The following is a 22,529-nucleotide window of genomic DNA, read 5'->3' on the forward strand; positions in this document are numbered from 1 at the left end:
ACTTTTTATTTATCAATTTATTAATTTTATTTGCTTATCAAAACGCTATCATTTCATCAATATGCATATACCTCTAATTAAAAAAAAATGTTAGAGGGCTTTACTATATAATGTGAAACTGAAGTGAAAATAAAAAAATAAAACTTGGTCAATATGGTCAAGGTAAATAAGAACAACAACAAAGTTGCTACATTTATGAACCTCTTTGGCTTGCAACATAGACCATTTGACACATTGATTCATTGTGGCTTTGTGGTCCAAGGCTGAATCAGATCCTGCCAATGTGCACTGCAAACAATATATCAAACCACCTGTTTAAAATCTATTCCGCAATGATTTGATTTCAGAGGTGTTTGGACCCTGATATACCTGCTGGCAGATCAAGATTACTTTGGCTTTCTGCGATTTCATGCTGGGCAGGCAGTTTACAATCTGTACATATGAGCTGGTGGACTGAAGTTGCTGCCCATTGTTTTAAATCACGGGTTGTTGAGCGCTGGAGGGATTCACAGATATGGACTGACCACATTAAACACACAGTTTATTTTCTGTACTTGTTGAAATCTCATACACTGCTCTAGTGTTGGTAACCGGTCCCTTATTACATTCTTTATTATTCTGTAACATTAAAAAATGTTACACCGCTATACCTCTTGCACCCCAAGAGTTGAAGTGAGGTGCTGGAAGTAGAGTTAGAAGTAGGAAAAAATGTTGCACACTCTGACTCATCTGCATTTATCTTTTATTGAGATGGCGTTTCCGCCCTCATGCCTTCTTAGATCAATAATCGTGAAGAAGAAGAAAGTCTTCTTCAGGATGGATATAAATGTTGATCCCAAAGAAGGCTTGAGGGCCAAAATGTCATCTACATAAAATGCAGATGGAGCCAGAGTGTGCAACCTTTTTTCTTTTCCTATGTTCTGTATTATTATCAGGGAGAACATTTAAATCAGAATAAATGAACAAAAAAAGGTTAGTTTTAAAATATATTTGAGTATAATTTTCATTCAAATGAGTTATTGAACATTTATAATACATACTATTTAATGTGGGCTCAGTGTATCATGACTGCATGACTACATATGGAATGTAGCACCAAAGAGTGTTTTAAGGGTACTCTGTGGAGCCAGAGATGTTATCGCTTTTCTATTTTATGTAACGAGGTCCATATGACAGAGTGATGTTATTGTTGGCCCAGAGCCCAGGTCCTTCCACCTCACCAGCCCATCTTTCATATGGAGCTTTATGAGCTTTAGGTATAAAGGCATTGGGCAACGGTGTAGAACTCAAACCGAGAGCATCTAAGTCAAAGGTGAAATAAATCCTGGGGAATCTTAGTCCAATTTATGTGGATATATCCTTTCCAGATGGACAGAAGTAATGCAAGTGTGAGGTTAAGCAAAAACTGAAATGGTATTTGAGTGTATGAAGTATGAAGAGAGGGTGTTTCTCACATGTTTTCCTTTCAAAGACCCCGAAACTGACACACATTAGGTCACAGACCCCCATTTGAAAAGATTTTGCTTCAGGGACCTCCGTCTGTAAAGATCTTGGTGTGATTTAGACCGGAATGCTACAGTTGAGGAGATTAACGTAGGGGAAGTGAAACCTATGATCAGAATAGTCCCTCTTATGACTCTTACTCACATTGGGCTCACCTCTACAGTGAATTAAATAGTGAAAAAAAACTCAAAGACCCAGACCCCTGGTTGAGAACAAGTGAGGAACTGAGCAAGAAAGCAGAATAAGGAAGGAAAATAGAAACATGAGACGTGAGGCAAAGTCACACGCACATGAACACGTAATGTCCAGTAGGTGAGAACAAGACTCTTGATATATCCAAGGTAATCATTCCACCGCTGAAAGCAAATGCACACTTGTCTGGAAGTTATTTGTGGTTATTCCAAACTGGTGGTGTGTATCCAGCATGTACCCTGATACATGACTAGCAATTACTTCCGCTCCAGTCGTCGATAAACAGAAACAGCTCTTAAATCGCTACGGCTCAGTCTGTCAGCCTGCCTCAGAGGCCACACACTTTTATCACCTGCCTGTCAGACGAGATCTTCCTCGGAGATTATAGTCAGCCTGGCGAAAAAATGGGTTAACGTGTACATACAGAGTACCTGTCATACACATACAGTGTGTGCAGCTTGTCAGGCCCTGCATGATAACACTCCACTGAAAGGAAACATGTCTTACCCCATACACGTGCTTTGCCCCGGCTTTGGCCGCGAACATGGACAGGATCCCAGTTCCGCTTCCAACGTCCAGCACTATTTTGTCCTTGAAGGCGTGCTTGTTGTGGTACATGGAGTTCCTGTAAGTGAGCGTCCTCACTTCGTCCTTCAGCATCTCCTGGTTTAGCATATGAGAAATAATTTCAGGAAGATGTTGACACAGCTAACCCCTGCGGAGAGCGACAATTTGTTTTGCGACATTGGCTGGACAATGAGGGTCTTGATTTGGTGTGATATCTGCTGTGGAGCGGTGACAAATAACACACCTAATCTCACTCTATTGCATCTCAGCCGTATGGTTCTATAATAATAATAATAATACATTTTATTTATAATCGCACTTTTCATTTGCGTAAACAAAAGTCAAAGTGTTACAGAGTAAAAACGATGAGCAAAATATACATTTTAAAAAATAAAATAAAAACATTTGATAGACAGACAAGACAACACTTTAAAATGGTAAAAGTCTAGCAAAATGCTCTGTTAAAAAGATGCGTTTTCAGGCCTGTTTTAAAAGCATCCACAGTCTGTGGTGTCCTCAGATGTTCAGGGAGAGCATTCCACAGTCTGGGAGCGGCAGAGCAGAAGGCGTGATCTCCCATGGTTTTGAGCTTGGTCCTGGGGGGAAGGAGGAGGTTAGCCTTTACAGAACGTAGGTTTCTTGTGGAGGTTTGTGGGGTGAGCAGTTCTCTGAGGTAGGATGGAGCATTTCCGTGAATGCACTGATGGGTGTAAAGGGAGATTTTATAATCAATCCTGAGTGAGACCGGGAGCCAGTGCAGTGATTTGAGGATGGGTGTGATGTGTTCGTACTTTCGCATTCTCATCAGGATCCTAGCAGCGCTGTTCTGGATGTATTGCAGGTTCTGTATGTTTTTGCTAGGAATCCTGATGATATGTGCGTTGCAGTAGTCAAGTCTGGAGGAGACAATGGACAAGCTTTTCAGCATCTGTATTCTATATATATATTCTATATCATTCTATATTCAAATCCAGGAGTTGGTGTTCCTGTGTAAGCCCCATGAGCCTCCAGGTTCAGCCTGTCTGTATCTCTTACCGAGTGTATACATATATGAGTGTGACAAATATTCAGAAATGACTAAATAAATAAATAAATTACACCAGAACTCCATTCCAAAAATATAAAAGATTCATCTCACAGGTCACAGTAGGAATGTGCTCTTTTTATATATTATTTTTCTTCTCCTGACAATGCAGCTGAACTCTGATAGAGAAGGTAACTATGTAATATTAAAATATCATCCAGAACAGTGTAGATATGAGACACATCCAGAAAGAAAGATATATTTTTGATATGTTTAACAATGGCTCACTGTTGATCACAGGTTGAAGTACATCTTAATCGAGGTTGCACCATTCTCCATCAGGTCACAACTGTGTAGAGATATGCTAAGCTAGAGTTAAGTCTCCCAGGCAGACATTTCTCTCAGACAGGGTTTATATCACATGTCCTTAGATGAGATTGGCTGACCATAATCCCTCCAGAGCTGGAGGAGGCTTGGAGTTCACCAAAAATGTCACACAAAATCATCATTAAAGGGTCTTCCCAACAAATCATAGTCTGAAATAATTAGGTCTAAACAGAGAAAAAAGAAGCAAACAAAACAAACAAAATGAAGACGAACGTCAGCGGAAAACAGATGAAGGTGAAGGTGTAAGATTTGTCATCTGTCCAAGTCTACAATGGCCCGCTGGTCGGCTGGAGCATGATTGAGGCTGTAGTGTGGCCTTTAAAGTTGCAATGCTCTCCAGATTTGAGTTAGTTTTGCCTGATTTTATTCTATTTGAAACCAAATTATAAATGGAAACATTGGCCAAAATCTGCAGACCCTGGCCGTCCCCCTGCCACCTCTGCAGACCCCGGCCGTCTCCCTGACGCCTCTGTAGACCCCGGCAGACCCCGGCCGTCTCCCTGCCGCCTCTGTAGACCCCGGCCGTCTCCCTGCCGCCTCTGCAGACACCGGCCGTCTCCCTGCCGCCTCTGCAGACACCGGCCGTCTCCCTGCCGCCTCTGCAGACACCGGCCGTCTCCCTGCCGTCTCTGTAGAACCCGGCTGTTCCCCAGCTGCCCCTCGAGATCCCAGCTGTTCCCCAGCTGCCCCTCATGGCCCCAGCTGTTCCCCAGCTACCCCTCGAGGCCCCAGCTATTCCACAGCTGCCCCTTGAGGCCCTAGTCCCTGTTCCTGCTGTTGGGCCGCGACAGCCCTCCGTTCCTGCTGCCGGGCCGCGACAGCCCCCTGTTTCCGCTGTTAAGCAGTGACAGCCTCCAGTTCCCGCTGCCGGACCTCCGCAGACTTCAGTTCCCGCTGCCGGACCTCCGCAGACTTCAGTTCCCGCTGCCGGACCTCCGCAGACCCCCGCTGCCGGACCTCTGCAGACCCCCGTCCCTGCTGCCGGATCTCTGCTGACATCCACCCCAGCTGTTCCCCAGCTACCCCTCGAGACCCCAGCCCCTGTGCTCGCGTTGCCCCCCGAGACCTCAGCTCCTGTTCTCCCTCCGTCCCTCGATACCCCAGCCCCTGTGCTCCCTCCGTCCCTCGATACCCCAGCCCCTGTGCTCCCTCTGTCCCTCGATACCTCAGACCCTGTGCTCCCTCTGTCTCCAGAGACCCCTGTGATCCCCTCTCCTCCAGAGACACCTGTGCTCCCATCTCTTCCCGAGACCCCTGTGCTCCCATCTCTTCCCGAGACCCCTGTGCTCCCATCTCTTCCCGAGACCCCTGTGCTCCCATCTCTTCCCGAGACCCCTGTGCTCCCATCTCCTCCCGAGACCCCTGTGCTCCCATCTCTTCCCGAGACCCCTTCGCTCCCCTCTCTTCCCGAGACCCCTTCGCTCCCCTCTCTTCCCGAGACCCCTTCGCTCCCCTCTCTTCCTGAGACCCTAGTGCAGGGGTCGGGAACCTTTTTGGCATGGAGAGCCATAAAAGCCAAATATTTTTAAATGTATTTCCTTGAGAGCCATATTTTTAATGAAATTGAGTTTTAAGTATATCACGTCTCCGAGTACTAAAAGCGCTATCAGTGTTTCCCCTACCATTGTCTGTAACCCCCCACGGAACCCCGCTTATGTCATTTATCTAATTTATGTGCACGTTTCTGTGTCTACTGCACGGGTGTCAAACTCAAGGCCACAATTATATCCAGCCGCGAGAAAATATCATGTCTATCATAACTGGCCCGCTGGTTTTGGTAATTAAATCAATGCATGGCACAACCACGGGAAAATACATATTTGAGGAAGTATCTAAATGTGTTAGAAATTAAACTGCCTGACAGAGCCTGCGATGTGATGAAAAGAGCACCAGGATGCTCTGGAGATGGAACATGTAATAAGCACCGTAACACAGACAGGAAACTTTCTAAGAGTCAATGTAAGTCTTTTCCTGAGGAGATACATTCTGAACATGGCGGTGCGATGGCTCACCACAGATCTCTGGAACGAAAAGTGTGGATGTGAGCTGGCCTGTTTGTGCGACATAACGAAGCATCTCACTGTTAAACCTGCAGCTTCAGGGCTGTGTGATCACAGACATGTATGATGCAGTGAGAGCTTTCCAAGCCGAGCTGCCTGTGGGAGACTCTGATGCAGCAGGAAACTTTGGTCACTACGTGTTTCCAAACACTGACAATCCATCTCCACCGCTGTGTTCCCGACTGCGCATGAACTGCTCAGCAATCCGTTTGCAGTTGACGTGGAAACAGCACATGTGAACATCCAAATGGAGCTTGTTGACCTCCAGTGTAATGACACACTCAAAGCAAAGTGTGACTCTGTGAGCGCTGCAGTTTCCAAGCTTCACCCCCGAAACGATGCCTTAATTTTGGCCCTCTCTGTGATTGAGTTTGACACCCTGGTCTACTGCTTGCTTTGCGCAGTTTCTCCTCTGCTGTTTCGAAAAGTGCAGGGCTCCGCCCCCTACACACACTGACACGCACACAAAACGCACAGACACATACACACACGCACACAGTTACAGTCAGAGACGGAGTGGAGGAAAGGAGAGGGGAGAACTAAAACAAAATCCGCTGCTAAATGTTTTACTCTAAATGACACAGTATAATTATATATTACTTGTTAATCATGTTTAAAAATGTCAGCTCAAAATTGTCTGCGAGCCATATCTCGTCATCGAAAGAGCCACATATGGCTCGCGAGCCATAGGTTCCCGACCCCTGCCCTAGTGCTTCCTCCAGCCCGGCCTCCCCACCGGCCTCCTGAGCGGCTCCGCCCGCATCCTGCCCCGCCTCCCCACCGGCCTCCTGAGCGGCTCCGCCCGCATCCTGCCCCGCCTCCCCGCCGGCCTCTTGAGTGGCTCTGCACGCATCCTGCCCCGCCTCCTGCGGGCCTTAAATATATATCCCTGTCTGTCTCAGTGTTCTTTGGGGGTTCGTCATTCATATTATCGTGTCCTGCTCGTGTCCTGCTCGTCCCCTGATTGGTTTGTGTTTGTTAGTTACTTTGTATGTTTGTACTTTGTTAGCTTTGGCTTTTGTTTTCAATAAAACTCATTTTTGGTTAACCTCATCAGTCCAGTGAACTGCATTTGGGTCCTCACCTCCAGCACAGCGTGACACTGAGCACATCACATGACTTCTTTTTCATTGAATTTTTTTTTTAATCTACATTGACCTTAATACACCACAGTACAGTTTTGATACACAGCAGTATAAATATTGTTATACTTGTAATTTATGAGTTTTACTTGTGAATTTACACTGTGTGGAGCTGGGATTTCCATAATCTGATGAACAGATGCTTAGTATTTGGGGTCAAGTACTAACTGCAGGCAGTGCAATAGCCTAGTCTTATCATGGAACTTCTATAAAGAACGTGGTGGAAATGCAAATAGGTATGTACATTTTGCACTGAATTTGAATGCAACTGATTTTTCAGCTCCCTACTTTAGTAACTGAGTTTCCTGAATATGGTCAAACACTGATCATGCATGTTACACATCTGTCTGATTATCTGTGACAAGAACAGACACGGGAACACGAAAAGAGAAACTGATTTGATTCTCACTGTGATAGGACATACCTCATGGATACCAAAGTGGGCATAAGAGTCAAAGTAGTAGTCTCGTGAGGTCATCTCCTCTGGGTTAAGGAACTTGGACATCTTCCCCCGCCCAGTACTGCTAGGAAGGCTGGCAACATGAGGGGTGTGTGGCGGCAGAGGAGGCCGTGAGCCATGCTGGATGGAAGGCACTGGCTTGGGCAACGAGGTGGGCTGTGCCGACTGGGATTGAATTATGCGGATTGGCCGTGGCTGTGGCTGTGGCTGCTGGAAAGAGAGATAAAGAGGAAAAAAAAACAAATAATTGAGGCTGATGACTCTGGGCTTTTGTTATTCAAATCACTTACCGAGTAAGAAACAAAACGAGGTTGTAATAACAACTTGGCATCACGGGGTGCAGTTTGCATTCATGAGCAGTGATTGGCTTTGACTCATTTCTCTTAACAAATTCAACTGCTCTCATCCCTCTCAGCTCAATTTTCAGTCTACTGTTCCACAAAGCAGTCTGGTGGTTTCACAGAGTCCAGAGAGTCTAGTGAGTTTGGAGAATACTGTGTTCACTGACACGAAGTCAACAGAAGGCAGGGATGGCAAGAAAGCTCTGCTTATCACCTCTGAGGCCATCTGCGAAGGTCTAGCCATGGTGTGTGTGTGTGTGTGTGTGTGTGTGTGTGTGTGTGTGTGTGTGTGTGTGTGTGTGTGTGTGTGTGTGTGTGTGTGTGTGTGACTCTCAGCAGCTCAGTTTTGAGCCACTAAGCCATTCTGGTGTTTGTTCTCATTCCAACTTTCAGCCAACTAAAAATAAATGATAAATAATTGGCAAGGTGGACGAAAATAGGTGATGCTGACAGTGATGCAACAGTATTTAATTTTTAATCCAGGAGCAGAAACGAAAAAGGAAGAAAAAAGTGAAAGGCTCAGGGAAGGTGTAGCACAAGTTCTATCCGTAACGCTTCTTTTCTCATGCACTTTCTATAATTTTGAATCTGTAATTTTAGGAATTAAGTGTTTTCCACTACTGTTATTTCCTCTACAGTTGGCACTTGTACAGTCACACTGTGACAACATGCTGCTGCTGAAATGCAAACCATTTTTTCAACCATAATTTTGCTACTGTATCTTTCAGAACTTCCATTTATGGGTCACATCTTCACCTCTAACTGAGGCCTTTTAAGCTTTTCAAAAGGCAGCTATCCATCTTCATTGCTGAGGTGATGGACAGCAGAGACATGTTAATTTCAAGTGTTGAGTAAGTCCAACTCTACAAATATGATTCCAAGTAGTTTCAAATAATTGAAACCTCACTTTGAAGTTGGTCATTTACCCTTTAATTGAATCTAACAAGGCTGGCATGTAACATAATCAATATAACCTTACTGATAGATAAATTAATACTTTTGTGACTTACAGTGACAGCACTTTTTGGGACATGGATCTAGTTGACTTAAAGTAGGATATCCGTCAGTGGCATTGATTTTTCCTTGTTTGAGCGAGTCGATTCTCCCCCTCCTCCTCCTACTTGTAGCTATCCCTTTAAGATGGTCATCATATTTATCTTTGCCCTTTCTTTTCCTGCTGTGCCTAAATGCCACGGGCTGGGACATAGTGATGTGGGATAATAACTTCACAACATGGTGCATTCACATTAAAGCTGACCTAGGCCGGTTACATGTTCAGTAATGACGCATTGTAGAAGTATTTTTAGCTGCATACTGTATCTGTCTGTCAGTCCACCACTTTGGTCCAGACTGAAATGTGTCATGACGTTTTGTGCAGATATATAATGAATCCTACTGACTTTGATGATCCTCTGACTATACCTTCATGAGGTCAATAGTTTAATTTAGCTTTGGTTTATAACCAAATACCTACAAAACGAAGTTAAGGGCTAATTAGCAAATATTAGCATGCATCACGATGAGAATGCTAACATGCTAATGATTAGCAGGTATAATATTTTTTATATTTAAAATATATTTAATAACGTGGTAAATATTATACCTGCTAATCATTAGCATGTTAGCATTGTCATTGTGAGCATGTTAGCATGCTGACGTTAGCGTTTCACTCAAAACACTGCTGTAGGCTGTCATGGGATACATGCTACTATAGGATATATGCTACTATAGGATATATGCTACTTTAGGGTGCATGCTACTATAGCATACATGTTACTATAGGATGCATGCTACTATAGCATACATGCTACTCTAGGATATATGCTACTATAGGATACATGCTACTATAGCATACATGCTACTATAGGATATATGCTACTATAGGATACATGCTACTAGAGGACATATGTCAAGTTTAAGTCACCTAACTACAGCTGCAACATCAAACATGATTAACCAAATAAATGAATGATTAAATAAGTAGATCATGCAAATTCTAAAGCTAAACTCTAATATTCTTTAGAATGGGCTAGAATAGCATAGTTAAAGGAGCAGTGTGTAGGATTTAGTGGTATCTTGTGATACAACACATATTTAGATAAAAAGAGCTCAACGAAAACAGGATTCTTAGATTCAGGTGACTATACACTAATAAAAACATATAATTAATATTTTCAATTTCAATTTCTGCCAATAGATTCCCCTACACTGCTCCTTTAAGTATTAGTAATTTGATACCTTCTCCTTGGCTTTAATGGATTTGAAGTTGATCGGTATAAATGATATTAGTGATAAACATCTGTACATTAAAAACGTATTTGAAAAATCTGTGTAACATTAGCCTTTAGTTACCTGCATTTCATTAAACATTAACTCAAGGAGCATGAGAACATTGAATGTCTCTGGTTAGTCAAGTTTAACCAAGTTTTTAAATGTTTGTTCTCACAAAAATCTCACACATTGCGAGGGAGGGAAAAAACAGGATTTGATGAACTGCTGGCTCCAAGCCATCATTCAAAGAGTCAATAATAACAAGACAGGGCCACAGAAACGGTGATTAGCGCTGCCAAGTTCAAAACAGAATTAATTAGGCTTTTTCTAGTCAATGCAGGAAAACGTAATCGTCATTAACGGCGAGATCAGAGTTGATTTGGGGTGCGTACTGCTGAGAGGAGAGCAGCTGCAGTGAGTGTAACTGAGATGCCCCCCAACACAGGATGGAGAGGGTGGGACACGTCCTTGCCTCTGACGCACCAGACAGATAAACACATTTGGGGTTGTATTTCAGACTGGATCCTCGTTCCTACACAGAGGTGAGGATTGTTATATGATAAGGACATTCAATTGGCACTTAGGTTATGAGGGGGACACACAGGCCCTTATATTATTGTTTGACTGGAGAAGATGACGCCTGTTTGGTCCCCCTGAAGTCAGTGATAACATCAGTAGGTTGATTGGTGGGGAGAACTCTATGGGAAATGTGTGTTTTAATGCATATCCGGAAAGAAGTATCAGATAAATGACTTAAAGGCAATAATGGCCTACTGCAGTAAAAAGGCTTTTTACTGCGATAAGGTCAAAGGAAATCAGCATCACTCTTAGGAAAGAGAATAACTTTGGACTTCTGCCATTATGGCACTTAGGTGAGTCTCAAAACAATAAATATTCCAAAACAACAGAGAGCAGCGGAAGGCAGAGATCCATCCATCCAGGTGGTGTCCACTTATCAAAATGTATCAGATGTCCTCAGACGTGAGAGCATTGATAACACGTTGAGAATTTGAGGATGGCTTCTCCGATGAACATGAACTTGCTTCGAGGTAACTTTTTTCTTTTGATGAATAATGTTGCAACAGTCTCCAACTTCACAGGGTGTTTGAATCTTTTAAGCATTACTTATTAGCACTGCTCCTCAGTTGCATTGTGAATACAAATGTGGCACTGCACTCAATAAAACATTGGGCTCATGTTATGCTCCTCTGAATTTATAAATACAATTTTAACAAGCAACCCTTGGACTGTGAGCCGTAGGGTTGCTGGTTCAAGTCACCGACCAGACCTAAAAAATGGAGTGTGACTGCTACTTGGAGAGGTCCCAGTTCACTTCCTGCCATGCCGTGGTGCCCTTGACCAAAGCACCGGACATCCCACTTCCCCCCTCACTCCCATTGCTCCCCGGGCGCTGTCCTATGAGCAGCCCACTGCTCCTAGTACTAGACTCCTGGTACTAGGATGGGTTAAAAGCAGAGAACAAATTTCACTGTGTGTGCTGTGTGCTCTGCATGTGTGACCAATAAAAAGAAGGTTTCATCCCTCAAAATCTTAAATCTTAAAAAGCTAAAGTCGATGAGTATTTCAATGAAATGTGAAAGAATGTACAGCACATAATGTGCATTTGGGGAAAGACATTATCAGATTTTTGGGGGTGGCTATAAATGGTAGACATTAATTATTCCCTGCATCCTGTGGATCCCCATTCAGACTCTTTCATTCAGACTTGAATGAAACTGAACTGCTCCACACATCAGCGTTCTCTGTTTCCTCTGCAAGGTGCTGCCGTACCTTGGACAGCGCAAGTAATTCTGAAGCAGCAGCAGCACATTATGTCCTGTTGAGCCTCATCATGCTCACAGCATAATCCTTATTATAACTGTACATTTTTATGCAAATGCATTGCAGTATATTTAGATTTTTTTTAGGACGCTTACCCCTATCCGAGGACGGGTGGACAACTGTTCATGCTGCAACAAGGAGAGATTCGATCTTAACATCCTGTCGCTGTACTGTCTTCTAGTAAAATACAAGTGAAATCACCCCTGCAGAAGACACTAACCCTGGGAGCTACACGGTTAAAAAGAAAATAGATCAGTAAAACGATGCATTGTTTTATTTTCCAAATGTGCTCGAGGTTGGACTGCACAAAATGCCAGTTATATCTCTGCAGACATGGAGCCTATCCCCTATCACTCAGACTGCTGTCTCACTATCCGGACAGTATCTGCATTTTGTTCGAGGTGCAACTTCTACTTCAATGCTGCAGGACGCGTTTAGGGCTCTGACAGAGGACTCTCACATTTTATTCCTAAAATCAAAGGTGCCTCTGACACTTACCTCAATGCTGTCAGACTCCGCCATTTTTCTCCTGAGGAGCATGCAGCGGGACGAGTGCTTAATTCCCATAGGAGCCGGCAAAAAAGGTTCACTGGATAGAAGTAAAGAGGATGAGCAAACAGCGATCGCCTCAACGATTGTCTTAATTTATCATTCAATAATAACTATCATTCACAGCCCAAACTGCAGTGTTCTTTAGAAATTCTAAGACTGGGAAAAGACACACAACTAAACGAGGTCCCAACAGCATTGCAGCCGCTGTTGCTATAAAGAGTAGTGGTTTCCATGGCGCAGAAGTTTGCAGTCCACCGGTGCGCTTTCCTGGAGAGCGGGAGAAAAAAAGGCATCATTTGGCATCAGATATAAGATTGGTATAAATGTCCCTTCCCCATGACCCGAAAAGCGCAGATAGGAGTCTCAGTTTGCGGCACTTAAAGCAGCCGATTGTCTTGAAAACACTGTTTTAAGCCCAGTTTGATTCCTCCTCCGCAACATTGTTTCTAAAAATAGTACCGCGTCCGCTGTTGCCTCACAGAGCGGAATGACTTGCCGCTGAGTGCATGCACAGAAATCTGTCGACTCTTAAAACGTGCCTACGATTTGTTTTTCAGCTACACCACACCACCGTTAACGGTCACCTCCTGCTCTTCATTTTTAATGGAACTCCTCTCGGGAATACAGCTCTTCTGCTCCATTTATTCCGCTCTCCATTCTCTCAAAGTGCTGAACGCTGCCTGCCCAGAGAAAGTTGGAGTTTGGTCCACTCCCCTGTTCTGTGCTCAGATTGCACACACACACACACACACACACACACACACACACACACACACACACACACACACACACACACACACACACACACACACACATTTACACCCTTTTCCTTGATGCCTCTTTCCTCTCTCAGCTGTTAGACACCAACACATCTCTAATAAAAATGTTTGCATTTTTTTTAGTTGACTTACTGGTATGTTGAGATATTTTAATTATAACACCTATGTTGAGGAAATGACTGCATATTTCCATTGCTGTCAGATCTGTTTCATAACTCAATGTGTGTGTGTAGGCTATCTTCTCTCTGAAGCCTTCTGCCTTTGTGCTGGAGTCTATATTGAGGAGAGGCCATCCCTCTCTGCCACCCACACCACTCACCACTTGTTACATTATTCAGGAGAGACGTTAGGCAGACAGTCTCCTGACAGTAAGCAGGCACCAGAATGCTGCCGAGATCAGATGCTCTTCTTGTTGCCCACACCTTGTGCCATCATATCACAGTATATCTACAAAGGCACAAACATTTAGTCACAGACATCTGGAACTGAACAACATAGTATTTTAATTTATGATCCAAACAACACATTTTTACACTTTGCAAAGTCATCCCGCGGGCCATATGTTTGAGACCCCTGATTACCCCTGGGTAACAACCTATAGGGCACTGCATCATGTTTTTTTAATTGCAAGGCCACACTATAAAGCACTTTGGAATTTTGTATCTACTATATGCATGGATTCCCTCCCTGTCACATTCCAGAGCCAGTTTGTGACACAGGTATACTGTTTACCATGTTCACCAGCATAGTTCATTGTGGTAGCATGCTAAGATGTGCAAATTAGCACCTAAAACAAAGTAAAGCTGAGACTGATGGGAAACTCATTTTGCAGGTATTTGGCCATAAACATGAATACTGGACAAATGAACATATGTCAACCTCAACCTCAACCTCAACCTCAACCATATGTCAAAACCCGTCTGTTTGCTATCTTGGCTCCAAAATGGTGGAACGACCTCCCCATTGATGTCAGGTCAGCAGACAGTCTTCACACTTTCCGTCGCAGACTGAAAACTCACCTGTTTCGACTGCACCTTGACGAATGAAAATAAATAAATAATAATAATAATTCTGTTCTTTGTATGTTGCACTTTTGTTTGGCTTATTTGAAGCTATTGTTCTGTACTTAAAGGATTTCACCTATTTGAATCTAATGTACTTGCAAGATTATTCCTGTTCGGAGTTGTATCCTCATGATTGTTTGCACTTATTGTGAGTCGCTTTGGACAAAAGCGTCAGCTAAATGAACTGTAATGTAATTTAACCTGCTGATGGCTCTAGAGGAAAAGTGAACTGCCAAAATCATTAGGATTTATCATCTGGGGACTATGAATGACTGTAGAAAACTCTATATCTAATCCTCCAAGATATTTCAATTGACTAAGTCAAAGTTTCTCCCTGTCAGAGGATCACCACATTCCTCTTCTTGGGGCCTTGGTTACCCGGAGAGTTGCACTAGAGGAAAAGACAGGGGGACAGGGAGAGCATGAGGATCAATACTCCCAACTGGGCAATTGATCATGCATTCAAGCAGATTACTGTTAAAATGTTCTTTTATCTCAGTCCAATTATTCTCCTATAATTTGCAGCATCATTTCTGACAATGGCAGCGAATGACTTCTCACTGGGTCGCCATTCCTCTCACAGTGAGGGGATCAGATGCACCGAAATCACTTCAATTATTTCATTTTCTCCCTCTGATGTGTATCTTCTGGTCTTTTATCATCGCACGGCTGAATGCTGGCAAAAATACCCAAAACAAGTTTTTGCTGATAACAGAGCAATGCTAAGATCCATGGTAATAGGCCATGGTCCAGAGTTACAATAATTGCTTCCTCCTCTCTGATGTAGTGAGGCGATGTGTTTTGACTGTCTTTGTGTGTGTGGGTGAGTGTGTGTGTGTGTGTGTGTGTTTGTGTGTGTGTGTGTGCGTGTGTGCGTGTGTGCGTGTGTGTGCATGTGTGCGTGTGTGCGTGTGTGTGTGTGTGTATGCGCATAAGGAGGTAGTCATTACCATGAGAGGACACCGCAGTCTTGTGAAGCTTAATTAGGCAATACCGACTCTTTCATTCCAACGTGAACTTTCTGAATTGCAGTTACATACTTACAAAACCGAAGAGAAGCAACAGAAGCAGCAAATATATTGGACTTCATTAACTCTAATGTACAAGTGAGAGCTAAAGGAACCTCTGTCAGATGTTGTTTAATTATGTGCTTACAGTTTAGTATGCAGCTTGGGCAGCTGTACAAAGATTAGCACTCCTGTATTTCCTGCTTCACTATAAATATTCATTCAGTTCAAATGTAATAAATATTCAAACTGTATTTCATTTGCCCGTCCATCCTCTCTCCTGTGCCCTTGTTTGAACTTGGATCAGCATTTGCTCTTTCCGTGTGTTTACTCAGAGTTCACTATCGGTTCGTCTTCACCCGCTGAGTGAAGGAACTGTACCAACTGTTTCATGTGAGTTTCATCTCAGTTCACTGAAAGCAAATAGGACTTTTCAAACATGATTTGTAACGATAATAAAACACGGAGCAGATGTTCTGTGTAATTTTATATTTCTAAAGTGACGAGGAGCTTTGATTAGAGAACTAGATAGCTTACATTGGCCTTTGCAGACTGGTTGAGTTTTCTTTGTAGTTTTTGGTTGGAGGAACTCACATGCAACCCTAACTGCCCTTCCCCAACTGGAGTCCTATTTCTCTGATTCAAATGTAAAAAGCAAAAGGTTATCTAGCTAGCGATGTCCCTGCAAAGCATGAGCACAACAGACATTACTTACAAGCAAGAGGTTTTCACACATGGTCAAAATAGGATTTTAACAAAGACGCTGAGGGACAACAGGATTAGCATCTTTTCAGGTTACTTAATCTATACAAAGAAAAAATAACTGTGTAGTTTCAATTCTCAAAGCACCCGCAAAGGGTGAAAAGCATCCCTAACTGCGTTGCCAAGCAAATACCGTTCTGGTGCTCCTGAGCTATTTGAACATATTTAAATGAGGTAATATGCACACATTAGGCGCAAAATTGGCCCCTTTCTATTCAAATCAGCCTCATTGCAAAAACTGTCCAATTCACAATGATCAGTGCTAATTGCCACACGCATTAAAGTGAAATTATTAGTGTCTTCAGAAAGTTGGTGGTAACTGAAGCCAATTTATACTGACAGGATGCAATATTAAATCCCAAAAATGGTTTCTCTCTGTCAAGTAATTCCTTGCCTGAACTCTGCATCTCGTCGGTCAGGACCTTTAGCTTGCGGTCTGAAAATTAAATGTTTCTCTTTCTCTGCCATTGTTCCGCCTACTGTGTTCTTGGCGGAAAGGCATCATTTATACTTTGCCACAAAGATGATTGCAATCACAATCAAGAATCAACAAATCAAAAAAAGGGCAAATTGTAGCCCGCCGCAAATCTTTATGCCATATTTGCACTGTAATATCATCAGCACAATATATTTTGTGAATCGGAGCTTGAGACGGGGCGGATAGCAGTTTGCAAGGAATGCTCAATTCATGGTGCTACCAGCAACTGCAATCCAGTCTTAGCAAATTTGCACGTGAGTGCTTTCCCCTGCCGCACTGTTCTTCCAGCTTTGTAGACATGTCAATGTGTAGATTTCTAATCATTTTTAAAAAGCCCGGGATCTTGTTGACTATGCTGTACATATCCCCTTGATGATGACATTGAAATGCTACTGATTGTCTAATTAAAAAGCAAAGGAACATGGTGTCATGCCTGCATAAATGTATTGTTCAACAGAGGAAAGTAATAAGATATAAAGCAAGAGTTACTGACCTTTACAATAAGAATAACATAATGCCACATCCAGGTCATATTAAAATCATTCTTTTTAACAGTTTCCAACTTGTAAATACTGTTCCTATTACTTACAGTAATAATACAGTTCGCTAAAACCAAGCAAACATGGAACCCTCACAGGACCAACTCTGTAAATGAACAAATGACTTCAGTTATCTGATGAAGTGAATGCTCTCAAGCTGTAAACATGGGAATCTTTTCCACCTCTACAACCCATCATATAACGCATGAATGCAGAATACTGTAAGGTCTTATTCAGCATAGTCATTTTAACTGAAGAGCCCCACACATTTCTTTCTCTCCCATAAAAGAAGGGAGACAGAGTGCTGCATATACTTCCCACAATTTAACATAATCATTTAGTTTGATAAGGAACATCATGATCATCAAAGATGTTGAAACCACTGAAGCCTCTTTGATGGTTTATTTTAGGGGATTATTCACTGCTGGTTTGAATTATACTGTAACCAAAACTTGATGACAAATCTGAGGTTTTAGATTAGAAGCTAGTTTATTTCATAATGAAACATTGATGGAGATGCTTGAAGTTGATTTTGTATTGCTGCCAGTTGATCTGCCAATGACAAAGAGTAGTGTGCTATATTTCTGTGTTACAGTCTCAGGTGGCCACACTTCAGACACAACTGAATTAATAATGCCAATATCAAATAATAGAGCAGCAAAGGAAAAGCTGCGCCTTTTATTATTCACTTGTAAAGTTGGCTGAGACCGCTCCTCAATTTCTGTCTGCCTGTACAGTGTCAAGTGTGCATCTGCAACGCTGTCAACATAATAAAGTGGGTCTTACATCTCCACCTACAGCATGTCACAGCAGTACATTCATCTTTCACCTCAAGATATCTATTTTTAATGTAACTTACATGCCCCAAAAAATAAATCTTCTGTTAAAGTATTTGGTATATCCCCATGGCATCCAGGGCAGATGTGTATGTTCTGTGAAGATGTTTAAAACTAAACTAAACATTTTCCAACCACCAACAAAACTACTTGGTTAGAAGAAAAATATTTATTGGGTTAAAAAGAAAAAGTACATTTGTTATGTAGCAGAAAGGAGGAAAAGAAAGAAAAAAATACAGAATAGCCCTTTTCTACCCTGATAGGATATGAAGGAGATAAATGAGACACACATGTGAGCTGGGGGAAAAATAACACACTAACACAAGCAGCATGGAGGAGATCAGAGAGAGGAGTGGAAGTGGCTTAAGGAGGAGATCATTTGAAGTTTAATTTAGTTACTTGGAAAACAGTGATTAATTTATATTAAAAAGTAAACAGAGCAGAAAGTGATTCAAGAACCTTCTGGATTTGGCAAATCTTTGTGGAAAACAAGGCACGGCTGGAGGTGTTCTGATACCTGGAGCGTGCGGGATGAATGGATTCTTATTCATCTACATCTTTACATCTTGGACCTGTCTGGATTCAACTGGTGACTTCCTTGCTTTTGTTGGGTCATTAAGAAACTCCCATGTGCAACTCCGCTAATGAAGTAATGTTTTTGTCCCTGTCTGATTGTTAGTTCATTATTTTGTCTGTCTGTTATCGGATATTGTTAGTGCAACATCTCAACAAGTAATAGACAGATTTTACCATCATCTAACAACTGTTTAATATTCCCTGCGTAATTGCCAGTAGCCTTCAGCAGTGGCACATGATGCAGATGACGTTGGTGGCTGACGTCCTTTAAGTAGTTCAAACAAAGGATATGTTAGCAGTTTTTTCCTTCTACCACTCGGCACAATAACACATTTATAATCGTCACAAGTCTTCATTTGCTGAAGGCCCATGGGGCTGACCCCAATGAGATCAGCCTGTCCCGCGAGGTTGCCAGTTAACCGGCGGAAATGTCAGGAAGTTACTGCTCCTGGCCAAGAAATAGTCCAGCAAATAACATCCACGAAAAAACAGCAAATTGTTGTTTTCAAAGTTCAGTTTTTGTCCAGATTAGGGACAAAACTGATAATTAGGTACCGTGTGGCGGTTTCAAAGTGAAACAAGGGTCCAAAAATTCCCACACACAGACATACAGTGCCTTTGTCTTTATGTGTAGCTAATGTCTTTGTATCCAGTCAAAGTCTGACCTTGGGCAGTGGACTCACAGTCTGTTGGGTACCCAGGTGGATCATTGGCCTTAGTGAGGCAGGCACGCCTGGGACCTCATTACTGATACTTATCAGTTTGTTGTGTTCCACCATGATATCCGAAAAACTGATCGACTCTGTTGCCGTTGATAGCTTTCTTTCCACAATTCAATCTCTTCTTTACAGTTTGCAACACCAGTCTTATTTATTCCCCCTGGCTTTCCATCAAACACACTGATAAGACTGAAAGGAACAGTAGAGGTTGCTTTTCAAATGTGCTTCCCTCTAAGACTGGTGCAGCAATCGTCTGCAGGGTTTGCTGTCAGTTAAAGGGAGAACAAAAACTATTTCCACACATCAGAAATGAGCCTACAAGATACACAATGCTCACACACGATACAGTTTAATGCTGCTGCTGTTTTTAGCATGGTGGCTGTGTTGTTTGGCTCTTTTTTATTCGGTGTTGATTAGACCTCTGTGCTGTGAAATGAGGCTGAGGATGTAGCCGTCATTCAAACCTACTGCAACACAGCGAACATGAGGAGATGAGTGACAGATCCAAGGCCGACCGGGAACCTTGTTAAGCTCTTTCTGTGTGTTGCGGTTAAATGCTGCCTGATTGTGCAAGTTTGTTTTTAGCTGGTTTGTCGAATATCCTGCAGTCACGGCTTGGTGGCAGTAATTGGCCTCCAATGATAAACTGTGATTACACAGGCATTTAAATGATGTTTGATGTTTGCAGCAGCTGATATTCATTGCATTGTCCTAAAATATATGGTCTATGTGGGGGTGAAGTGAGTTGGAACACTCAAGATGGAAATGATAATTAATGAAACTGCGTATAGTTACTATTGGGCACCATGATGGAAGTTAGATAACAATGTATCATTCAGATTAACTCTCACACACCGAGACAGCAAGTTAGAGTTTAAATCAATGCCATGAGATGAATGCAATGAACCATGAGAGAGTGTTAACACACCGATCATTGCAAACAGAAGTCCTTGATCACAGCTGGAGGCATTGTGAGTACGAGTATTTTTATATTCCCCACACAGAAAACTTGGCAAATTACATGTATCATACTTTCACAGACTTTCGCTCACACTAGAAATGTTGTTTTCAAAGACAAAACCTTGTGTTTTCCAACTCATTACCAGCTGCTCTGTGGAGCGCTCTGCGAGTTAGGTCTCTGCATTGGAAATGGATCAAATGGAGCCTGCTGAATTAATTGACTGTCGCGTGTTTTGACTTTGATGAGGCAAGGTGGTATGTTGAGTAGACTCACATGGGAGCAACATTGAATTCGGGCACGTAGTGTCCTCCATGTTCACACGCCAGAACACAAATACTCCTCATTCTCCACACACATACACACAAACGGCTAGTGTCATCCCAGTGGTTTTTTGATATCCTTTGTTGTTGCCTGTTTTGAAGACTGGAAGATACGTGGCAAATTGACAGGTTCTTTGTTCCTTAAAAGAATCAACAAACAAACCTGCTAGTGTTAAATCCTCCTAACTGTAGTATGTGAACATATGATAGTTAATGCAGGAACTGTAAGGCATATGTTCATTTAACAAAGAATATTGTACTGTATATTAACAGTAGTTTTCCCTTATACTGTATTGTATCTCTTCTTCTAACTTTGTTGTTGACTTAAATGTAAAGATGAAGATGGGAGTTACAGTAGGCAGATGGAACATACACGCATTAAACAATCAAACTGTATATATGGTAAACATGCAGACATTTAGATTCATGCTGTTATTGTAAAGATTGAACACCTACAATGACGACTTAGCATCAGACCATGGTTTAGGTCTAGACCTGATTCCTGTCTTTGTGTTGAGGTATGTGCAGGGGTGTGGACTTTAAGAAGGAGAACTAACATTACGTTGCTGAGCAGGGAAAAGAGGTTGGTTTGCAATGGATGTGCCTAATGACAGCTGTTCTGCCAGGATTAACACACACACACACACACACACACACACACACACACACACACACACACACACACACACACACACACACACACACACGCGCATTTTTTTCAAACATTTTTTCAGTATGAGATGACTTAAATACAACATGACAGGGCAGAAACAAGTAAAAATGCATTAAGCTGTGGAACTGGTTAATTGTGTTGTATGCTATGAAAATATATTTAATGTATCCTTACTATGTTGTTAAAATGGCATTACATTTGGAACGTATTATGAATTAGGACTCAAAAACTCAAAGTGTAGGACTTGGGACTTGAGTTGAAAGAGTTGAGAATTACTTATGACTTGCAAAATAATGAATTGGTCCCACCTCTGGTATTTACTGACCATCAAGCTAGCTTAACGTTAGCAACACAGAGACACCAAACGTCTATTAAACTCACAGTAAGTCCAGGAAGCAAACCAAACAATACTGGGATTAGTTTTTGTAATGTAAAAACTGATTTTCAAATTGTATTGTACATTGTAGTGTATTTCCCTCACAGTTAGATGATATATATATACATTATTAAATTACAAGAACGTTTTCCTTCAATCATAACCGCAAACCTTTCACAGACTTGTGCTTCAGTCACAATAATTGCGGCTTTTGTGTCTGTGCTAACTATGTGGTTAAGTGGGGAAGACATTGGAAATGGATACATCAGACATTGCAATATGAGATTTAGTCTCTGTACTCCCAGAAGAAAAGGATGAACAAGGTACTTTTTAAAATAAAGAAAAAACACTCCAAGTTAAACTGTAGCAGTCCTTGTTTCTGGTTCTCTAAACCACCCTGTGAGAAACTGAGGTCATACTAAGCGATGAGGTAAGTGATGTTAGAGCCTCGTAGGAGGGCATTAGGGGCATGACCTACATCGTTTGTCCTGGAATCCAACAGCTTCAGGGAGTATTTTGAGGGAGGGAGTATCTTTATGCGGCATCCTGAGGCTGTCAGTATAAAGAAGATAGCCTACAGGTGTCGTTACTGACATAAACACTGAACTCTCCTTTATCGTTTAAGTATGAGCCATTTTAATATCAGGATATTTGACACATAATAAATGTGAGTATACCTGCATTTATATACAGAATCTGTAGGCATTGGGACAAGATTTTGGTATCAGAAGTGTCCTGGTTTTACCGTTTGTAGCCCGAGTAGTATTGGCCAATAATGTTTGAGATGGTTTTGGTCAAATGCAGATAACAGTCCGTGTGGAAAGCAAAAGAGGCAGAACAAAGTGGCCGAAATGCAATTTTGGAACCCATCTACTATCGTCTGCCAATGATTTATCTTTTTATTGATTAGTTAGCTTATAAACAGGATACTTGTGAAAAAAGCCTGGAGTAGGCTTATCGTCATCAGATATATTAGAAACTTTAACCCTTCACAAAGGTTTACTAAGTCGTTTTAAGCACTTCTGATAGGAAAATACAGGAATTGAAATACTGATTGAAATACTGATTGTAATACTGAAGCACAGCAGGAGACAGGAG

General features: G+C 42.1%; 1 protein-coding gene across 2 annotated transcripts in view; it reads right to left on the reverse strand.

Annotated features, from left to right (window-relative positions):
• Positions 1–13,001, reverse strand: part of LOC115009767 (protein arginine N-methyltransferase 8-B) — a 30,807-nt gene extending 17,806 nt beyond the window's left edge. Inside the window, exons 1-3 of one of the 2 annotated variants that reach the window (XM_029433988.1) lie at positions 12,288–13,001; positions 7,300–7,542; positions 2,203–2,358 (exon numbers count right to left, since the gene is read on the reverse strand). In XM_029433988.1, coding sequence (XP_029289848.1) covers positions 2,203–2,358; positions 7,300–7,542; positions 12,288–12,356 — 468 coding nt within the window. In that variant the 5' untranslated portion in view covers positions 12,357–13,001. Of the gene's footprint in view, positions 1–2,202; positions 2,359–7,299; positions 7,546–12,287 lie in introns of both variants that reach the window. The other variant, XM_029433987.1, reaches the window with a different exon arrangement.
• Positions 13,002–22,529: the final 9,528 nt, after the last annotated feature.

This window comes from Cottoperca gobio, chromosome 6, assembly GCF_900634415.1.
Source record: "Cottoperca gobio chromosome 6, fCotGob3.1, whole genome shotgun sequence".
NCBI lineage: Eukaryota > Metazoa > Chordata > Actinopteri > Perciformes > Bovichtidae > Cottoperca > Cottoperca gobio.